Consider the following 24,125-nt stretch of genomic DNA (forward strand, 5'->3'; position numbering starts at 1 on the left):
CCACTGGCCTCCAGAAGGCAATTGATGTCATGGCTGAGACCCTTGCGGGGGTGGACTTCAAGTCAACCCGGGAAAGTGCCGTACCCTCAGCATGGAAGTCGACGGCAAACGCAAGACTTGGTATGTCAATCAACAGAGGACATTCCAAGTCTTGGGCAGCGCTGTCGGTTCCATGAATGCTGAGGACGAGTATAAGTACCTCGGCATCTTGGTCGGATCTAAGGGGCGGCGAAAGTCCTACGGCGCCCTGCTAGAAGAGGGGCTCCTAAACATCACCAGAGCCCCTCTAAAACCTCAGCAAAGAGTTGCGTTGCTTGTGGAACACTTGGTGCCCAAGCTCAATCATCGACTGGTGCTAGGTGAAGTTTATAAGACGCAGTTAGCACGTATGGACAGGCAGGTGCGAGTGGCAGTCCGCCGCTGGCTCCGCCTAGCCCATGACGTGCCCTGCGCATACTTTCACTCGGCTACAGGAGATGGGGGCTTGGGTATACCGGACTTTGTCTCAACCGTCCGTCTCAATAAACAAGCCCGGTTCGAGAAGTTACTCACCTCGACCGACCCGGTGATTCATGCGGCAGTTCGGGAGCCTGCAGTTATGAGCAAACTGCAGCGCTGGGCCGGACCCGCACGCATTGCTGGTCGGCAGGCGGGTAACAAGACCAAACGCCTGCACGCATGGAGGTCTAACTTAGTCAGTACTGTTGACAGAGCGGCTCTCGCTCCATCTGCTGCAGTGCCTCAGGTTAGCAGATGGGTCACCAGCGGGAACCGTTTCCTGTCCGGTTCGGACTATGTTAAGGCCGTCCAAGTCAGGATAGGCGCGCTGCCGACCCCAGCCAGGGCGTCCAGAGGCAGGCCCGAGATCAACGGCCTCTGTGACACCTGTCGTAAACCTGGGACACTGGGGCACATCGCTCAGATGTGCCCTCGTACCCATGGGGGTCGTGTCAGACGGCACGACAACATCTGTGCATATTTGGCCGGACGATTGAGACAGAAGGGGTACCAAGTGGTCTGTGAGCCTCGCATCCCTATTGCGGGGTCCTTTAGGAAGCCGGACATCGTGGCTTCCAAAGGTACAGAGGCCTGGATAATAGATGCCCAGGTCTCTGGTGTCCACCTCGCACTCTCAACTGCACATGGGCACAAGTGCAGTTATTACGGCACCCCGGAAGTCCTACAGGGCGTACGGGATCTAACCGGCAAAGACACCGTGCACCTAACATCAGCCACTGTCAACTGGCGAGGTGCATGGTGTCAAGAGAGTGCGAGTGCTCTCATTGGGCTAGGGCTGACACACCGGGACCTAGGGGTGTGCAGTGTCAAAGCCCTAACCTGGACGCATTCCCTCTACCGAATGTGGTCCAAGAGCACAGGGTAGCATAATCGGGCCTGCCTCAAACATCTGGTGTCGGCCGTCGAGCAGGTCGAAGGTCATCTCCCCTTTGTTGGCATAGGGTGTGCGGGATTAGCCTGTTCTCCCGTAGCTCCCGGGCAGGTACCAGTTCCTGAGGGCGGGTTGTCGGGCGGGCGGTGGACGCCTTGGCAGGGTTGCCCATTGCTCCCGACCGACAGGCCGTTCTGGAAGGTTGAGCGGTGCTGGGAGGTTTCTGTGCTTCAGGTTCGGTAAGGCTATATCGAACCATCGTCTTTCTGCCACCTCTTAACTTACTTCCGCCTGTGCTATCAGCAGTCTGATCTCAATCTTCCTCTTCCTCTGTCCATACGATCTTACTTCAATTAAACACTTCTTTCACTATCTACATGTAGTTTAGGTCGCTTACCGACATCCACCCCTTTTGTGTAGTTTAAATAACTCTCAAAAGAGAAGCACAGTTTATTAGAAATGTAGTTAGACCTTCCTGCACGTCCCAATCAACTAATTGGGAATCTATGAAGATGCCTTACATCCTCAATAAAAACTTTTCACTGCTTCTAACAACTTGCCTCCCACACCATAGATTCTTAATACCTTCCACAGAGCATCTCTATCAACTCTATCATATGCCTTCTCCAGATCCATAAATGATACATACAAATCCATTTGTTTTTCTAAGTATTTCTCACATACATTCTTCAAAGCAAACATCTGATCCACACATCCTCTACCACACCACTTCTGAAACCACACTGCTCTTCCCCAATCTGATGCTCTGTACATGCCTTCACCCTCTCAATCAATACCCTCCCATATAATTTACCAGGAATACTCAACAAACTTATACCTCTGTAATTTGAGCACTCACTCTTATCCCCTTTGCCTTTGTACAATGGCACTATGCACGCATTCCGCCAATCCTCAGGCACCTCACCATGAGTCATACACACATTAAATAACCTTACCAACCAGTCAACAATACAGTCACCCCCTTTTTTAATAAATTCCACTGCAATACCATCCAAACCTGCTGCCTTGCCGGCTTTCATCTTCTGCAAAGCTTTTACTACCTCTCCTCTGTTTACCAAATCATTTTCCCTAACCCTCTCACTTTGCACACCACCTCAACCAAAACACCCTATATCTGACACTCTATCATCAAACACATTCAACAAACCTTCAAAATACTCACTCCATCTCCTTCTCACATCACCACTACTTGTTATCACCTCCCCATTTGCGCCCTTCACTGAAGTTCCCATATGCTCCCTTGTCTTACGCACTTTATTTACCTCCTTCCAGAACATCTTTTTATTCTCCCTAAAATTTAATGATACTCTCTCACCCCAACTCTCATTTGCCCTCTTTTTCACCTCTTGCACCTTTCTCTTGACCTCCTGTCTCTTTCTTTTATACATCTCCCACTCAATTGCATTTTTTCCCTGCAAAACTCGTCCAAATGCCTCTCTCTTCTCTTTCACTAATAATCTTACTTCTTCATCCCACCACTCACTACCCTTTCTAATCAACCCACCTCCCACTCTTCTCATGCCACAAGCATCTTTTGTGCAATCCATCACTGATTCCCTAAATACATCCCATTCCTCCCCCACTCCCCTTACTTCCATTGTTCTCACCTTTTTCCATTCTGTACTCAGTCTCTCCTGGTACTTCCTCACACAAGTCTCCTTCCTAAGCTCACTTACTCTCACCACCCTCTTCACCCCAACATTCACTCTTCTTTTCTGAAAAGCCATACAAATCTTCACCTTAGCCTCCACAAGATAATGATCAGACATCCCTCCAGTTGCACCTCTCAGCACATTAACATCCAAAAGTCTCTCTTTCACGCGCCTGTCAATTAACACGTAATCCAATAACGCTCTCTGGCCATCTCTCCTACTTACATACGTATACTTATGCATATCTCGCTTTTTAAACCAGGTATTCCCAATCACCAGTCCTTTTTCAGCACATAAATCTACAAGCTCTTCACCATTTCCATTTACAACACTGAACACCCCATGTATACCAATTATTCCCTCAACTGCCACATTACTCACCTTTGCATTCAAATCACCCATCACTATAACCCGGTCTCGTGCATCAAGACCACTAACACACTCATTCAGCTGCTCCCAAAACACTTGCCTCTCATGATCTTTCTTCTCATGCACCAATACTGACCCATCTCTCTCCATCAACTTTCAGTTTTACCCATATTAATCGAGAATTTACTTTCTTACATTCTATCACATACTCCCACAACTCCTGTTTCAGGAGTACTGCTATTCCTTCCCTTGCTCTTGTCCTCTCACTAACCCCTGACTTTACTCCCAAGACATTCCCAAACCACTCTTCCCCTTTACCCCTGAGCTTCGTTTCACTCAGAGCCAAAACATCCAGGTTCCTTTCCTCAAACATACTACCTATCTCTCCTTTTTTCACATCTTGGTTACATCCACACACATTTAGACATCCCAGTCTGAGCCTTCGAGGAGGATGAGCACTCCCCGCATGACTCCTTCTTCTGTTTCCCATTTTAGAAAGTTAAAAAATACAAGGAGGCGAGGATTTCTGGCCCCCCGTTCCCGTCCCCTCTAGTCGCCTTCTACGACACGTGAGGAATGCGTGGGAAGTATTCTTTCACCCCTATCCCCAGGGATAATATATATATATATATATATATATATATATATATATTTATATATATATATATATATATATATATATATATATATATATATATATATATATATATATATATATATATATATATATATATTTTTTGTTTTTTTTATACTTTGTCGCTGTCTCCCGCGTTTGCGAGGTAGCGCAAGGAAACAGACGAAAGAAATGGCCCAACCCATCCCCATACACATGTATATACATACGTCCACACACCCTATGATCCACTTCCGCTTCCATGGTTCCATCCGCTGCCAGATCCACTCCCAGATATCTAAAACACTTCACTTCCTCCAGTTTTTCTCCATTCAAACTTACCTCCCAATTGACTTGACCCTCAACCCTACTGTACCTAATAACCTTGCTCTTATTCACATTTACTCTTAACTTTCTTCTTCCACACACTTTTCCAAACTCAGTCACCAGCTTCTGCAGTTTCTCACATGAATCAGCCAACAGCGCTGTATCATCAGCGAACAACAACTGACTCACTTCCCAAGCTCTCTCATCCCCAACAGACTTCATACTTGCCCCTCTTTCCAAAACTCTTGCATTTACCTCCCTAACAACCCCATCCATAAACAAATTAAACAACCATGGAGACATCACACACCCCTGCCGCAAACCTACATTCACTGAGAACCAATCACTTTCCTCTCTTCCTACACGTACACATGCCTTACATCCTCAATAAAAACTTTTCACTGCTTCTGACAACTTTCCTCCCACACCATATATTCTTAATACCTTCCACAGAGCATCTCTATCAACTCTATCATATGCCTTCTCCAGATCCATATATATATATATATATATATATATATATATATATATATATATATATATATATATATTTTTTTTTTTTCCAAAAGAAGGAAGGCCAGGTGAGGATATTCCCTAAAAAAGGCCCAGTCCTCTGTTCTTAATGCTACCTCGCTAATGCGGGAAATGGCGAATAGTATAAAAGAAAAAGAAAAAATGAGCATGTATGTATGTATGTGTGTTATTGGATGGGTCTTTCTTAATATGTTTCCTGGTGATACCTCACTGACGTGGGAAATGGCGATTAAGTGTAAAATAAATAAATAAATAAATATATTATTACTATTGTTGTGTGGCTTCAGAAGTGGTAGAGGATGTGTGGATCAGGTGTTTGCTTTGAGGAATGTATGTGAGAAATACTTAGAAAAGCAAATGGATTTGTATGTAGCATTTAGGGATCTGGAGAAGGCATATGATAGAGTTAATAGAGATGCTCTGTGGAAGGTATTAAGAATATATGGTGTGGGAGGCAAGTTGTTAGAAGCAGTGAAAAGTTTTTATCGAGGATGTAAGGCATGTGTACATGTTGGAAGAGAGGAAAGTGATTGGTTCTCAGTGAATGTAGGATTGCAGCAGGGGTGTGTGATGTCTCCATGGTTGTTTAATTTGTATATGGATGGGGTTGTTAGGGAGGTGAATGCAAGAGTTTTGGAAAGGGGGCAAGTATGCAGTGTGTTGTGGATGAGAGAGCTTGGGAAGTGAGTCAGTTGTTGTTTGCTGATGATACAGCGCTGGTGGCTGATTCATGTGAGAAACTGCAGAAGCTGGTGATTGAGTTTGGTAAAGTGTGTGAAAGAAGAAGTTAAGAGTTAATGTGAATAAGAGCAAGGTTAGTAGGTACAGTAGGGTTGAGGGTCAAGTCAATTGGGAGGTAAGTTTGAATGGAGAAAAACTGGAGGAAGTGAAGTGTTTTAGATATCTGGGAGTGGATTTGGCAGTGGATGGAACCATGGAAGCGGAAGTGATTCATAGGGTGGGGGAGAGGGAGAAAATTCTGGGAGCGTTGAAGAATGTGTGGAAGTCGAGAACTTTATCTCAGAAAGCAAAAATGGGTATGTTTGAAGGAATAGTGGTTCCAACAATGTTGTATGGTTGCAAGGCGTGCACAGGTGGGTGGATGTGCTGGAAATGAGATGTTTGAGGACAATATGTGGTGTGAGGTGGTTTGATCGAGTAAGCAATGATAGGGTAAGAGAGATGTGCGGAAATAAAAAGTGTGGTTGAGAGAGCAGAAGAGGGTGTTTTGAAATGGTTTGGTCACATGGAGAGAATGAGTGAGGAGAGATTGACAAAGAGGATATATGTGTCAGAGGTGGAAGGAACAAGAAGTGGCAGACCAAATTGGAGGTGGAAAGATGGAGTGAAAAAGATTTTGAGTGATTGGGGCCTGAACATGCGGCAGGGTGAAAGGCGCGCAAGGAATAGAGTGAATTGGATCGATGTGGTATACCGGGGTCGACGTGCTGTCAATGGATTGAACCAGGGAATGTGAAGCATCTGGGGTAAACCATGGAAAGTGCTGTGGGGCCTGGATGTGGAAAGGGAGCTGTGGTTTCGGTGCATTATTACATGACAGCTAGAGACTGAGTGTGAACGAATGTGGCCTTTATTGTCTTTTCCTAGCGCTACCTCGCACACATGAGGGGGGAGGGGGTTGTTATTTCATGTGTGGTGGGGTAGCGATGGGAATCAATAAGGGCAGGCAGTATGAATTATGTACATGTGTATATATGTATATGCCTGTGTGTGTATATATATGTATACGTTGAGATGTATAGGTATGTATATTTGCGTGGGTGGACGTGTATGTATATACATGTGTATGTGGATGGGTTGGGCCGATTTTTTGTCTGTTTCCTTGCACTTCCTCGCTAACGTGGGAGACAGCGACAAAGCAAAATAAATAATAAAATACTATTATTGTACTTGATCCCTGTTTCCCACGTCAGCAAGGGAGCACCAGGAAACAAACAAAGAAGGGACAATCCACTCAATACACGGTAACACCCATACATACACATATACATGCATAAACATTTTTCTTTTTATCATACTTAGTCGCTGTCTCCCACGTTAGCAAGGTAGCACACGGAAACAGATGAAAGAACGGCCCAACCCAACCACATACACATGCATATACATAAACACCCACACATGCATATATACATACCAATTAATTTCAACATATACATACATATACATACACAGACATAAACATATATAAACATGTACAAATTCATACCTGCTGCCTTCATCCACTCCCATCAACAACTCGCCACACATGAAAAACAGCAACCCCCTCCCCCCTGCGCACGCAAGGTAGTGCTAGGAAAGGACAACAAAGGCCACATTCGTTCACACTCAGTCTCTAGCTGTCGTGTGTAAGGCACCGAAACCACAGCTCCCTTTCCACATCAAGGCCTCACAAAACTTTCCACGGTTTACCCCAAGCGCTTCAAATGCCCTGGTTCAATCCATTGACAGCACGTCAACCCCTGTATACCACATTGTTCCAATTTACTCTATTCCTTGCACGCCTTTCACCCTCCTCTATGTTCAGACTCCGATCACTCAAAATCTTTTTCACCCCATCCTTCCATCTTCAATTTCGTCTCCCACTTCTCCTCGTTCCCTCCACATCTGACACATATATCCTCTTTGTCACGTAACGCTCTCCATGTGTATGCATTGAAACCACTGCTCCTGATCCACATCTATGCCCCAGAGACCTTTCCAAGGTTTACCCCTGACATTTCACATGCCCTGGTTCAGTCCATTGACAGCACCCTGACCCCAGCATATCACATTGTTCCAATTCACTCAACTCCTTGCACGCCTCTCACCCTTCTGTATGTTCAAGCTCTAATCGCTCAAAATATTTTTCACTCCATCCTTCCATCTCCAATTCGGCCTCCCGCTTCTCCATGTTCCCTCTATCTCTGACACGTATATCCTCTTTGTCAATCTTTCCTCTCTCATTCTCTCTGTATGTCCAAACCATTTCAACACATCCTCTTCTGCACTCTCAAACACACTTTATTTCCACACATCTCTTCTGCCCTTTCATTACTTACTCAATCAAACCAACTCACACCACATCTTGTCCTCAAACATTTCACTTCAAACACATCCACGCTCCTCCATACAACCCTATCTATAGCCCATGCCTCGCAACAATGTAATATTGTTGGTACTACTATTCCTTCAAACATACCCATTTTTGCTCTCCTGGAAATACACTTCATAAGATTAAAACTCACAGAACTTACTACAACATAATAACAACATATGTCAATAGATACCTACATGCCTTTGCAACCAAACTCCCATCCCTCTGCTACAGCAGCCAAACTTTCCATACACTACCTTTAGCAAAACAGCACTGTACATGAGGATAACCTGGAACACACTATATAAACTGTCCTCTGATCACCTGACCACAAAGATTACACTCCACTTGGCCCAGCCAATGCACACAGCCCCCATTCCCTCCAAAAAAAAAGCATCAATAAAGCAAATTGGCCACTATGATCACAATAAAATGAATCTTAAATCCAAAACTTCACTATAGGTTATTCTCCTTGCTAAATCATACCTCTCACACTACTTTCTGACACCTCATGCAAAAAAAAAAAACAGGTACTGGAGGGGAAACAAGGAGCCTTGTTCCTCAGGTATTGGTGGGAAAGGTGAGGAGACTTGTTTCTCGAATACTGGCAGGGGAAACAAGGAACTTAGTTCCTCAGATACTGGCAGGGGAGGTAAGAAGCCTTGTTCCCCAGGTACTGGCAGGGAAAGTGATTTTCTAGATCATCCTCTGTAGCATCTACAGCACTGCATAATCTTTGTCCATCAAGAATCCAGTGGTAACTTCAATGCATAAAATAAATTACTCAAGATCATTTACAACATACTGGTTTATTAAATACAGAGGCTGTGAGATTCTGTATGTCATATCATGGAGCATGAAATTCAGGATAATACCACTGCTATGGTCACTCAAGACCTAATCTTCAGTGTATTAGATGCAGGGGGGATCTTCTGAAATACACACTTTGGGAAATACAGTCTATTTATCAAATGAATATTTTCTAATGTCTGTTACACAAAATTCTCTTACAAGTGGCTCTGTTAAAAGAGGTCTTTATACCCTGAACAAGCTCACTTGTTGTAGGGATACTTGCTGAATGCTTAGACAAAGTGGTGACTATTTCAAGTGGGCTGAAGTGTAGAAATATATGAGTGGTAAACAATGCATACTTACTCCTCGAAAGCAAGCAAAGATAAAATCAGGTAGGCAATGCAGTATGCACAGCATCAGCACCCTATGGTGTGTGGCCAGCAGCGCTCAAGTTATATCAAGACTGCTCTCGGCATAATGGGAATAATTTAGGTACCTGTGCTATATCAAGATTTTTTTAACCAAATCATGCTATATCGAGACTCAAATGTATAATAAAGCTGAAAACCACAAAAGTAGAACAATCAGAACAATCACTGGCTTCCTAACAACCACAAACATTCAAAACCTGCGCAATAATCCACAATGTTTCCAATAAAACCTCACCTGAATATAATTGGCATTTGCAACAGACCTATACCCTTCTTATCCAAACTTCTCCACTACTAACCATCAACCACAAAGTAGAAATAACATGCTTACCCATGCCTCACACTTCGACAACCTATACTCAAAGATCCCACCTCCCCATCAAAGAAGACAATGACAAAAATACATATGCACAAAGTGACCCAGCAAGCTCCAAACAACTGCCCTCCTAACCCTGTCTGTACATAACCCAAGCAGACATAAAGTCATCAAAAACTACATTTTTTTATTTTTTTATAATTATTATTTTGCCCTGCGTTAGCGAGGTAGCGCAAGGAAACAGACGAAAGAATGGCCCAACACACCCACATACACATGTATATATATACATGTCCACACACGCAAATATACATACCTATACATCTCAACGTATACATCTATATACACATACAGACATATACATATATACACATGTACATAATTCATACTGTCTTCCTTTATCAATTCCCATCGCCACCTCGCCACACATGAAATAACAACCCCCTCCCCCCTCATGTGTGCAAGGTAGCACTAGGAAAAGACAACAACGGCCACATTTGTTCACACTCAGTCTCTAGCTGTCATGTAATAATGCACCGAAACCACAGCTCCCTTTCCACATCCAGGCCCCATACAACTTTCCATGGTTTACCCCAGACGCTTCACATGCCCTGGTTCAATCCACTGATAGCACGTCGACCCTGGTATACCACATCGTTCCAATTCACTCTATTCCTTGCACGCCTTTCACCCTCCTGCATGTTCAGGCCTTGATCACTCAAAATCTTTTTCACTCCATCTTTCCACCTCCAATTTGGGCTCCCACTTCTCCTCGTTCCCTCCACCTCTGACACATATATCCTCTTGGTCAATCTTTCCTCACTCATTCTCTCCATGTGACCAAACCATTTCAAAACACCCTCTTCTGCTCTCTCAACCACACTCTTTTTATTACCACACATCTCTCTTACCCTTACATTACTTTCTCGATCAAACCACCTCACACCACATACTGTCCTCAAACATCTCATTTCCAGCACATCCACCCTCCTGCGCACAACTCTATCCATAGCCCACGCCTCACAACCATATAACATTGTTGGAACCACTATTCCTTCAAACATACCCATTTTTGCTTTCCGAGATAATGTTCTCGACTTCCACACATTCTTCAAGGCTCCCAGAATTTTCGCCCCCACCCTATGATTCACTTCCGCTTCCATGGTTCCATCCGCTGCCAAATCCACTCCCAGATATCTAAAACACTTCACTTCCTCCAGTTTTTCTCCATTCAAACTTACCTCCCAACTGACTTGACCCTCAACCCTACTGTACCTAATAACCTTGCTCTTATTCACATTTACTCTCAACTTTCTTCTTTCACACACTTTACCAAACTTAGTCACCAGCTTCTGCAGTTTCTCACATGAATCAGCCACCAGCGCTGTTTCATCAGCGAACAACAACTGACTCACTTCCCAAGCTCTCTCATCCACAACACACTGCACACTTGCTCCTCTTTCCAAAACTCTTGCATTCACCTCCCTAACAACCCCATCCATAAACAAATTAAACAACCATGGAGACATCACACACCCCTGCCGCAAACCTACATTCACTGAGAACCAGTCACTTTCCTCTCTTCCTACACATACACATGCCTTACATCATAAATAAAAACTTTTCACTGCTTCTAACAACTTGCCTCCCACGCCATATATTCTTAATACCTTCCACAGAGCATCTCTATCAACTCTTATCATATGCCTTCTCCAGAGCCATAAATGCTACATACAAATCCATTTGCTTTTCTAAGTATTTCTCACATACATTCTTCAAAGCAAACACCTGATCCACACATCCTCTACCACTTCTGAAACCAAACTGCTCTTCCCCAATCTGATGCTCTGCACATGCCTTCACCCTCTCAATTAATACCCTCCCATATAATTTCCCGGGAATACTAAATTTTTTATACACGTAAAAATAACTTTATCTTACCTGCATTTTTAACACCAACAATAAGTAACTTCATAAACAATGATTCAACATACTGTATCATGGTATCCTAAATGAAATTTCTAGACTTACCCTTTATACACCTATACACATTACCACCACACTTCTTGGCCTATGGTCCCACCTGGTGAATGTGGCCAGCTTCCTGAACACTGAAGAAGCCCAAGAGATCCATGGGCAGAAAGGTAAGGTAAAGTGAATAAAAGGGGGAAAAAGGAAAGTAATACTACCCACATATTTCCTTGCATGTTGTAAAGGCAGGTAAGAGGGGTGGGAATGGAAGTGCTGGAAATCCTCCCCTCCTCTATTATCATTCACCACACAAAAGAACAGGTTAAGGAGCCATGTGAAGGCTTTCCTCTCAATCTCGGTCATCTATTTCTGATGCTACCTTACTAAGGCAGCAATAAATGAACAAGCCCGAAAGAAATCATAAATATACACATAATAAAAGCAGAGTTATCTACCATAAACTTATATGTATGATTTCTTACCTCTCAATTTTCCCAGATTCTTTGACAAAAGATTTGAAATAAGGAGCAACAGCATTTGCCACATATGCATGAAGCGTCTCATACGGTGAGCCCTCACTAAGATTTAAGGTACGTATCTGAGATGAGATAGTTTTGTCAGCTTCAATCACTCCACCACGTTTGATACACAGGATGCTGAAAGAGTAAAGATAATACAGCAAGTGAAACAAAAATGCCTCCTTAGAACCAACAAAATTACAAAAATACCTCCTTAAAATCAACTGCATGTCACATACTAAAGCACATAAGTGAATAGATAAATGGACTGTGGAAAAATTATATGAAAATAAGCAGACAGAAGGGGTAGATATTTATAGAAGGATAAGTCAGACAGTATATGTGATATAAAGGGTAAAAACAAATAACTGAATTTGTGTGAGATCAGACTTTGTTACACAGTGCAAGCAACTGTGAAAAAGATGTGAGAACTCTGATGAGAACTTAGTGATTTGAGAAAGAGTTAACTGAAAATGTGTTAGCTACAGGATAACAGATGAAATATTCAAGTTTAATACATTTCAAAATGAGTAACAAATGTGCAAGTGCCATATAAGGATAGAGTAGTTAGTTCAAGAATCCTTCTTGACGTAACTTAAAAAGACAACTGTGGAAAGACATGAAAGGATGGATGAGTCTCAAAGCAGGAGGAACTTCAGGTACATATAATATCTATCACAGGATTCATGGAATATATGCCTCAGCAGGTATGAAGGCTGAAAATACATACTTTCTACAAAAAAGATATCCATAAATATATAGGGTAAAAGTAGTGAAAAGACAAAGTAGACTAATGTATGACTGATACGTCTTTAGTAAGAAGAAATATCACATGCAGCATTCATGATATACCATTAAATCTATGAAATAGTCATAACAATAATATGCAGATTAGCCTTTTATTTGTAAAACTTGATCTAAAGTTACATGGACGCCTCTCTACAGTGACATCTCAAACAGAATTTCAAGGGGTTTGTCTAGCACATCTGCACACATCTTCAGCACATATGAAGAAATCTTACCAAGACCATAGGCCTCGTACAGGTCACATCCTTTTAGTACTCTATCAATATCTTTTCTAGATATCTCAATTTCCAAAATCTCCTCCCAATTCCATCTCCCTGATGCTGGGGCTGGAGTGTCTTCCAATTTGAATACACTTTTGAACTTGCTATTCAGTCTCTCACATCTTCAAATCATCCTCTACATCGTAACTGATAAATGACTCCTGATGAATTAATGATAAAGTTTTAGATTTTCTCCTGCCTAGTCCAAAAAAAAGTGTCTTTGTTCCTCCATTTTTATCCTACTATACTCACTCCTTGTTCTCTATATCCTGCAAAAGCTGACAGGCTGGAGCACCATCTGTATCTTTGCCAATACTCATCCACAAGTCCCTTTACTTTTTGACATCTTGTATTAAATCTTTCCATCTTCTTTCTTACCATTACCTCTGTATTTGAGGTGAAGTACCCATGTTTCTACTCCACTCTAATTTTCACAAAATCTCTCAAAACAAAACTCTGGATCCTGGCTAATGAACCCCATTCTCCAATCTGATTTAACACAGAAATTGTTAAGGCATATGCAGTTTTCAGGATAACATCTAACCTTTATGGCTTGTCACCTTAGCTCCTTTAATGTCCTCATTTACCACACATTCAAACTTGAGCATTACGTGATCACCTCTTCCAACTGGTGTATCATATATAATCTCAATACATGAGAACAGAAGAGTGACTAGAAACTATATTTGACTTGCAGTGCCAACTTAAGAGAAAGACATGAATAACTGAATATTAAATATACTGCAACAAAGTGCATGGCTTTGTTTACTTCAGCACACTTGATGAAGTTGAGGACACAAATGAGAGAAACAAAAGCCATGTGCACCAAATACATCTGATGAAATTGGGAACAGTGAAACAAATAAGTAAATCTAATAACTTACTCATCAAACTACAAAAAAAGTAAAATGTTAAAGAATTGCCAGCTTGTAACTTGTTATGGGACCATTAAGGGGTCCATCATGTAAATATCTGTTTATATGTTATCATCATGTATGTGCCACAAGAAGAAGCTGACGATCTTATGGAGCAACCATTTGTATAATATCAGATGTTCAACAAATATAAAATTAACTATAAATGCAATAAAACACATAAACAGCACAATTACATAAATCATTAAATGAAAACTGCCACAAAATTTCAAGTTCACAAACCTGTTCATTTTTATAGAAGTAAAGTGAACTCCATTTGAAATAAGATAAACAACTTCTTTTTCATCTTCCATTTCACCACCTTCCTCAGTTTCCTCTGCAAAATCATATGGATATTTATAATTACTGCAAATTAACATGAAAGATACTGCATGTTCGAGCAGAAAGATAAATGACAAAACCAGTTGTCAAGCAAAACCTAGGTCAGTGCTAAGTAAAACCAATCACTGATTTCTTTGTCTTGTAAAAACAGGAAGAAAAAATTGTCCAACATTAAAGAAATTTTCTATCTTCCTTAAAAAAACTGTCAATATAAAAAATCAAAACACTTTTCTATATCCACATTACATAAATCATGCATTACAGATCTAATTTCCAAGTTCAATAAGCAAGGCAACATAATGGAATGAGATGTGAAAATATGCAAAAAATAAAGGACACCTCTTTGCTTTGATGCCTTTATCACACTCATACCTATTCTCAAAAATAATCTTAAGAAAAATTATCAACTTTCACCACTAATTAACTTGTAACACAATTCTAAGCCCATAGAGAAAAAACATAGCTGCAAAAATAAAAAATATATTTAATGATCATAACATCATGTTGCTCCTAAAACCTGTGCCCCCTTCCCCCCCCTTATGACTCATTGGTGCTCCCATGGTTCCAATCGCAGCCAAGTCCACTCCCAGATACCGAAAACACTTCACTTCCTCCAATTTTTCTCCATTCAAATTTAAATCCCACCTAACTTTTCCCTCTACCCTGCTAACCTAATAAAATTGCTCAAGTCATATCTATTTTCAAATTTCTTTTCACAAACTTTTCCAAACTCAGTCACCAATTTCTGGAGTTCCTCACTCGAATCAGCCACCAGTGCTGTATCATCGGCGAATAACCATTGACTCACTTCCCAGGCCCTCTCATTCCCAAAACACTGCATACTCCCCCCTCTCTCCAAAAACTCCTGCATTTACCTCCCTAACCATCCCATCCATAAACAAATTAAACAACCATGGTGACATCACACACCCCTGCCACAGACTGACCTTCACTGGAAACCAATCACTCTCCTCTCTTCTTACTCATACACATGCCTTATACCCTTGATTAAAACTTTTCACTGCTTCTAGTAGCTTACCTCCCACACCATGTACTCTTAAGACCTTCCACAAAGCATCTCTATCAACCATATCATATGCCTTCTCCTGATCCATCAATGCCACACACAAAATCATGTTTTTCTTAGTATTTCTCAAGTAGATTCTTCAAAGTAAACACCTGATCCACACATCCTCCACCAATTCTGAAACCACACTGTTCCTCCACAATCTGATGCTCTGTACATGCCTTCACCCTCTCAAATCAGATGCTCTGTACATGCTTTCACCCTCTCAAATCAATACCCTTCCATACAATTTTCCATGTATACTCAAACTTATGCCTTATGCCATAATTTCACATCCTTAAAAATTTCCATGAAAATACAATTCAGATGAGCTACCTGCAACCCAGAAATAAGTATCACTGATAAAGCTTTCCAATTAAGAACAGTCATAAAAACCCCTTTCCTTATTATCTATGGAGTAAAGTGACACTAACATACCTTTCGTAGCACATCTCTGAACAAGCAGAGACTTTGTTTGGGGATCTCCAACAAATTTTCGGACAACTTCCAGGTACTGCGGGGTCTTTAGGGCTGTTTGCAGCTCAACTGAAGGTTCATCATCTTCTTCCAGCATGACCATGGCCACACGTCGTACATAACGCACAACTGCATCAACCTCTGCAAGGGCCACCACAGCTTCCAGGCTTCCTCCTCCTCCCTCTCCTATGGTGAGAAAAAGCATTAGTGCACTTGCAGCTATGATGATAGTAATTAGGCTTTTTATAAAACCTATGATATTATTATCATTATTATACGTTGTCGCTGTCTCCTGCGTTAGCGAGGTAGTACAAGGAAACACGAAAGAATGGCCCAACCCACCCACATACACATGTATATACATACACGTCCACACACGCAAATATACGTACCTATAAATTTCAATGTATACATATATATGCATACACAGACATATACTTATATACATATATAACAAAGGCCACATTCGTTCTTCCTCAGTCTCTAGCTGTCATGTATAATGCACCGAAACCACAGCTCCCTTTCCACATCCAGGCCCCACACAACTTTCCATGGTTTACCCCAGATGCTTCAAATGCCCTGGTTCAATCCATTGACAGCACGTCGACCCCGGTATACCACATCGCTCCAATTCACTCTACTCCTCGAATGCCTTTCACCCTCCTGCATGTTCAGGCCCCGATCATTCAAAACCTTTCTCACTCCATCCTTCCACCTCCAATTTGGCCTCCTACTTCTCCTCATTCCCTCCACCTCTGACACATATATCCTCTTGGTCAATCTTTCCTCACTCATTCTCTCCATGTGACCAAACCATTTCAAAACACCCTCTTCTGCTCTCTCAGCCACACTCTTTTTATTACCACACCTCTCTCTTACAATTTCATTACTTACTCGATCAAACCACCTCACACCACATATTGTCCTCAAACATCTCATTTCCAACACATCCACCCTCCTCCACACTACTCTATCGATAGCCCACGCCTCGCAACCATATAACATTGTTGGAACCACTATTCCTTCAAACATATCCATTTTTGCTTTCCGAGATAATGTTCTTGCCTTCCACACATTTTTCAACGCTCCCAGAACTTTCGCCACCTCCCCACCCTGTGACACTTCCGCTTCCATGGTTTCATCCGCTGCCAAATCCACTCCCAGATATCTAAAACACTTCACTTCCTCCAGTTTTTCTCCATTCAAACTTACCTCCAAACTGACTTGTCCCTCAACCCTACTGCACCTAATAACCTTGCTCTTATTCACATTTACTCTCAGCTTTCTTCTTTCACACACTTTACCAAACTCAGTCACCAGCTTCTGCAATTTCACACCCAAATCAGCCACCAATGCTGTATCATCAGTGAACAACAACTGACTCACTTCCTAAGCCCTCTCATCCACAACAGACTGTATACTTGTCCCTCTCTCCAAAACTCTTGCATTTACCTTCCTCACTACCCTATCCATAAACAAATTAAACAACCATACAGACTTCATGCACCCCTGCTGCAAACCAACATTCACTGAGAACCAATCACTTTCCTCTCTTCCTACTCATACACAAGCCTTACATCCTTGATAAAAACTTTTCACTGCTTTTAACAACTTGCCTCCCACACCATATATTCTTAATACCTTCCACAGAGCATCTCTATCAACTATATCATATGTTTTCTCCAGATCCATAAATGCTACATACATTCACATACATTCTTCAAAGCAAACACCTGAGCCACACATCCTCTACCACTTCTGAAACCACACTGCTCTTCCCCAATCTGATGCTCTGTACATGCCTTCACCCTCTCTTCAACACCCTCCCATATAATTTACCAGGAATACTCAACAAACTTAAACCTCTGTAATTTGAGCACTCACCTTTATCCCATTTGCCTTTGTACAATGGCACTATGCCTGCATTTTGCCAATCCTCAGGCACCTCACCATGAGTCATACATACATTAAATATCTTTACCAACCAGTCAACAACACAGTCACCCCCTTTTTTAATAAATTCCACTGCAATACCATCCAAACCTGCTGCCTTGCCAGCTTTCATTTTCTGCAAAAGCTTTTACTACCTCTTCTCTCTTTACCAAATCATTCTCCCTAACCCTCTCACTTCGCACACCACCTCGACCAAAACACTCTATATCTGCCACTCTATCCTCTAACACATTCAACAAACTTTCAAAATACTCACTCCATCTCCTTCTAACATCACCACTACTTGATATCACCTCCCCATTAGCCCCCTTCACCGATGTTCCTATTTGTTCTCTTGTTTTACGCACTTTATTTACCTCCTTCCAAAGCATCTTTTTATTCTCCCTAAAATTTAATGATACTCTCTCACCCTAACTCTCATTTGCCCTCTTTTTCACCTCTTGTACCTTTCTCTTGACCTCCTGCCTCTTTCTTTTATACATCTCCCACTCATTTGCACTATTTCCCTACAAAACTCGTCCAAATGCCTCTCTCTTATCTTTCACTAATAATCTTACTTCTTCATCCCACCACTCACTACACTTTCTAATCTGCCCACCTCCCACACTTCTCATGCCACAAGCATCTTTTGCACAAGCCATCACTGCTTCCCTTAATACATCCCATTCCTATGATATATACATAAATAATGAAAGTAATGGTAATACTAAACCAATGACCAAGAAGTCCAGTAGGAATCTTGATGAAACATATCTAAAATGACAAACATCAATATTAAGCTAAACATTTCTCCCAAAATGCATAAACATTTTCAGGTCTAAGCAACTAAAGCTAAAAACTTTTCAAAAAAGCCTACCATAAAGCAACTAAAGCTAAAAACTTTTCAAAAAACTTACCATAACCAGTCAACACATGAATGCCATAATTTGTTCATTTCCTTACTGTGCTGTCCTTAAAGTCACATCTTCAATACAGCTGCACTGGCAGAATGATTCAAAGTCAGATTCTACCTCAGAAACATTTTTAAACCCATACTAACACAATATCACCTTAGTATGTGTAAAACAGAAAATTCATTCAGAGAAAAATCCTACCATAGTTTTCATAAGTGCTTTACATCATATTCTGAAAGGTAAAGTATGGATTACCTGAAGATTCACTCCCTCCCCCCTTAAAGTTTTATGAGCCAGGTTAGGTTGGATTTGATATGTTTGGTTAAGTTAGAGCATAAATCTAAGCTAACCTAACCTAACCTAAACCATCCTAATCTAGCCTAGCTTTGGGAAAATCTTCTGGTAATCTAAAGATGTCCAAGCATTCAAGGAACCTGTAACATCTCCATGTTCAATAACTAAATGACTGCAAGCAAGGTTTTGAAGATTACAAATATGCAAATAAAAAAAAAAAGAAATGCAATAATTCTTTGGAGTAATTATGATAAAGGACAGGATGGAAGCTGTTTGACTATACACAGCACCAGTCCTACTCAAGACATGAGCTGATGTTTCCCTTTTCGAACATCCTAGAGTAGCCTTGAGCCAGAAAATACCCTATGCCACCAGCTGTAAAATTTCATCCAAAGAAATTTCATAGCTGGCTGTAACCTTACAAACACCAAGGGGAGAGTACTTGTACAAGAGGAAACTTTTAGCATCTGCTATGGTGATACCTGTGCACCTGGTAGCTGCAAATGTACAGTGATACAGATGGAAATAAGATGCAGTTCTTATGAACAGTAGTGACATACTGGGATATAACAATGACGATAGTCATAAAATTTGCTTTGTGCCCCATAATGATTAATGATAGTTAAATGGTAGAAAGAGGCTTACATCCAGGCTCACAAATTATCATACCACTTCAGAGACTAAAAGAACTCAAGCAATGCAGCTAAAGAGAGTTTGTTTGTTTCCTAATTTGTCCTCTAAAAATATTCCTGGGGAAGGGGAGAAAGAATTTTTACCTCAAATTCTCTGTGTCATAAGAGGGCAACTAAGAAGGGTGGGGGTAAGGAACTGAAACCCTGACTTTCTTGTATTTCAATTTCTAAATGATGGAAAAGAAGGAGCCAAGTGATGAGAGCTCATCCTCCTCAAAGGCTCAGGCTGGGGTGTTTGAATGTGTGTAGATCTGACAATTTACAGGCCAACCAGGATAAAGAGCATGGGTATGAATCCTGGTTGCAGCAGTCAGTCCACAGTCAACCAAGCTGTTCATCCATCCCTAGGGGATGATGATTAATAAAATGGTGACCTGGCTCAGGCTAGGGTATATTTCAAATTCTAAAAGAAGGAACAGAAGGAGCCATTCAGGGAGTGCTCATCCTCCCAGAAGGCTTAGACTGGAGTGTCTAAGAAGAGGAGAGATAGGTAGTATGTCTGAGGAAAGAAACCTGGATGTTCTGGCTGTTAGTGAAACAAAGCTTGAGGGTAAAGGGGAGATATGGTTTTGAAATGTCTGAAGAGTAAAGTCAGGCAATGATCAAACATTCCAACATCTGCCCCTCCCAACACATTCACATCAAAGAGTCTAGCTTTTGCACACCTATCATTGATACATAATTCAATAATGCCTCCTAATCATATTTCCTATTCACACAAATATATGTTGATATGTACATCCTTATTTCTAAAAAAAATTATTCCCAACCATGTCCTTTTTCAGCACACAACTCCACAAGTTGTTCAATATTTCTCTTCACCTAATTGAACACCCCAAGCCCTCCAACTGTATACCCTTAACTGCCTTATAACTCACTTTTGCAATCAATCACCCATCACTAATATCTGATCTCTCGCATCAAAACAGCTGACACAATCACTTAACTGCTCCCTCTCCTTATCTTCTCATGGCTAAGTGCAAAAACAATTTTAATAACCCATCTCTCATAACTCACTTCAGCATTTTCCATTGTCCTAAGACCAGGTTTTACCCCCAAAGACATTCATAAACCCTTTTTCTCCCTTACCCTTGAGGTTTGTTTCACTCAGAGATAGAAGATTCCAGTTCCTACCTCAAACATAGTACCTATCTCTCCTTTTTTCCTCATATTGGTTACATCCAAACACATTCAGACACCCCAGCCTGAGCCTTGAAGGAGTATGAGCACTCCTTGTTTGGCTCCTTCTGTTTCAACTGGAAGAAAATTTAAAAACACAAAGATGATGGTTCCTAGCCCCACTCTCTCCCCTCTTAACTGCCTTTCATGACATGTGAGGAAATCATCTGTAAGAAGCATTCTTTCTCCTCTATCCCCAGGGATAAGCCATCATTCCATACAATATCAATCTTTTATTACCTTTTTCTAAAATTTTGTACACTGTTTCTTTATACTCTTGTAAAATCTACAGAACCTACACAACTAACTTGAACAAACAGCATCATATACCAAAAAAATAAATGACAAAATACAATTCCCTACAAGCAATGGAAACGTGAAACAAGGGCATTACATATGAAGCATCAGTACCTGGTGGGGTTTGTGCTAAAATAAAAGGTGATAAGTGCAGCCTGATAAGGAATGTATTTAAATGTCAGTGTGTGTAGCAGTTGTTGCTATCAGTGTAATATGTTCTCACTACAGGTTTCTTATTTCTCCCTGGACAACACTTTTTGGTTATTTTTCTTATACGATGTTCTCTCATTTTGTAAGAATATTTTTCTTAATTTACTTGAAAAACTGATGGGGAAGTTTGGCCTTGCATCGACAGGATGGAAATCACAAACACTCATAAAAATACGTACATATAAAATAGGTGCCCAGCATAAGCTAGTGCGTGTGTGTTTGTGCTTACATATCTTTCAAACTATTCGCCATTTCCCGCATTAGCGAGGTAGCATTAAGAACAGAGGACTGGGCCTTTTTTCTATTATACTTAATTGCCGTCTCGCACATTAGCGAGGTAGCGCAAGGAAACAGATGAGGAATGGCCCAACCCACCCACATACACATACATATACATAAATGTCCACACATGCATATATACATACATATACAATTCAACATATACATACAAAGACATAAACATATATACACATGTACATATTCATACTTGCTGCCTTCATTCATTCCCGCCGCCATCCTGCCATACATGAAATACCGCCCCCATTATATATTATTATTATATATGTATATGTATATATATATATATATATATATATTATATAATTTTTTTTTGCTTTGTCGCTGTCTCCCACGTTTGTGAGGTAGCGCAAGGAAACAGACGAAAGAAATGGCCCAAACCACCCCCATACACATGTATATACATATGTCCACACACGCAAATATACATACCTACACAGCTTTCCATGGTTTACCCCAGACGCTTCACATGCCCTCATTCAATCCACTGACAGCACGTCAACCCCGGTATACCACATCGATCCAATTCACTCTATTCCTTGCCCTCCTTTCACCCTCCTGCATGTTCAGGCCCCGATCACACAAAATCTTTTTCACTCCATCTTTCCACCTACAATTTGGTCTCCCACTTCTCCTCGTTCCCTCCACCTCCGAAACATATAACCTCTTGGGCAATCCTTCCTCACTCATTCTCTCCATGTGCCCAAACCATTTCAAAACACCCTCTTCTGCTCTCTCAACCACGCTCTTTTTATTTCCACACATCTCTCTTACCCTTACATTACTTACTCGATCAAACCACCTCACATCACACATTGTCCTCAAACATCTCATTTCCTGCACATCCACCCTCCTGCGCACAACTCTATCCATAGCCCACACCTCGCAACCATACAACATTGTTGGAACCACTATTCCTTCAAACATACCCATTTTTGCTTTCCGAGATAATGTTCTCGACTTCCACACATTCTTCAAGACTCCCAGGATTTTCTCCCCCTCGCCCACCCTATGATTCACTTCCGCTTCCATGGTTCCATCCGCTGCCAGATCCACTCCCAGATATCTAAAACACTTTACTTCCTCCAGTTTTTCTCCATTCAAACTTACCTTCCAATTGACTTGACCCTCAACCCTACTATACCTAATAACCTTGCTCCTATTCACATATATATATATATATATATATATATATATATATATATATATATATATATATATATATATATATTTTTTCTTTTTTTATACTTTGTCGCTGTCTCCCGCGTTTGCGAGGTAGCGCAAGGAAACAGACGAAAGAAATGGCCCAACCCCCCCCATACACATGTATATACATACGTCCACACACGCAAATATACATACCTACACAGCTTTCCATGGCTTAACCCAGACGCTTCACATGCCTTGATTCAATCCACTGACAGCACGTCAACCCCGGTATACCACATCGCTCCAATTCACTCTATTCCTTGCCCTCCTTTCACCCTCCTGCATGTTCAGGCCCCGATCACACAAAATCTTTTTCACTCCATCTTTCCACCTCCAATTTGGTCTCCCTCTTCTCCTTGTTCCCTCCACCTCCGACACATATATCCTCTTGGTCAATCTTTCCTCACTCATCCTCTCCATGTGCCCAAACCACTTCAAAACACCCTCTTCTGCTCTCTCAACCACGCTCTTTTTATTTCCACACATCTCTCTTACCCTTACGTTACTCACTCGATCAAACCACCTCACACCACACATTGTCCTCAAACATCTCATTTCAGCACATCCATCCTCCTACGCACAACTCTATCCATAGCCCACGCCTCGCAACCATACAACATTGTTGGAACCACTATTCCTTCAAACATACCCATTTTTGCTTTCCGAGATAATGTTCTCGACTTCCACACATTCTTCAAGGCCCCTAGAATTTTCGCCCCCTCCCCCACCCTATGATCCACTTCCGCTTCCATGGTTCCATCCGCTGCCAGATCCACTCCCAGATATCTAAAACACTTCACTTCCTCCAGTTTTTCTCCATTCAAACTCACCTCCCAATTGACTTGACCCTCAACCCTACTGTACCTAATAACCTTGCTCTTATTCACATTTACTCTTAACTTTCTTCTTCCACACACTTTACCAAACTCAGTCACCAGCTTCTGCAGTTTCTCACATGAATCAGCCACCAGCGCTGTATCATATATATATTGAAATAAAGACATTATACACATACAAGCTTAGAGACATAGCAACAAGAATGTACAGCTCTCCCCCCATCAGACAATTATAATCATATAAGTAATTCAATCTTGAAATATAGAGATTTCATTATTCAATTGTGTGTTTAACAGTATTACTGGTATATATTTACAACCTCTACTGCAATCCTCCTAAATTTTGGTGGTACTGGGATTTTTGGGATACC

The 24,125-nt window shown here is 41.4% G+C and overlaps 1 protein-coding gene across 7 annotated transcripts in view; it reads right to left on the reverse strand.

The window, feature by feature from the left end:
* The window catches only part of Dhc64C (dynein heavy chain, cytoplasmic), a 335,090-nt gene that overhangs the window by 310,036 nt on the left and 929 nt on the right, over positions 1-24,125 (reverse strand). For all 7 annotated transcript variants that reach the window (XM_071692492.1, XM_071692491.1, XM_071692489.1 and 4 more), the window contains exons 2-4: positions 15,856-16,080; positions 14,253-14,346; positions 11,993-12,166 (exon numbers count right to left, since the gene is read on the reverse strand). In XM_071692492.1, the coding sequence (XP_071548593.1) occupies positions 11,993-12,166; positions 14,253-14,346; positions 15,856-16,080 (493 nt within the window). The remainder of the gene's footprint in view (positions 1-11,992; positions 12,167-14,252; positions 14,347-15,855; positions 16,081-24,125) is intronic.

This window comes from Panulirus ornatus, chromosome 53 (assembly GCF_036320965.1).
Source record: "Panulirus ornatus isolate Po-2019 chromosome 53, ASM3632096v1, whole genome shotgun sequence".
In the NCBI taxonomy this organism is placed as follows: Eukaryota; Metazoa; Arthropoda; class Malacostraca; order Decapoda; family Palinuridae; genus Panulirus; species Panulirus ornatus.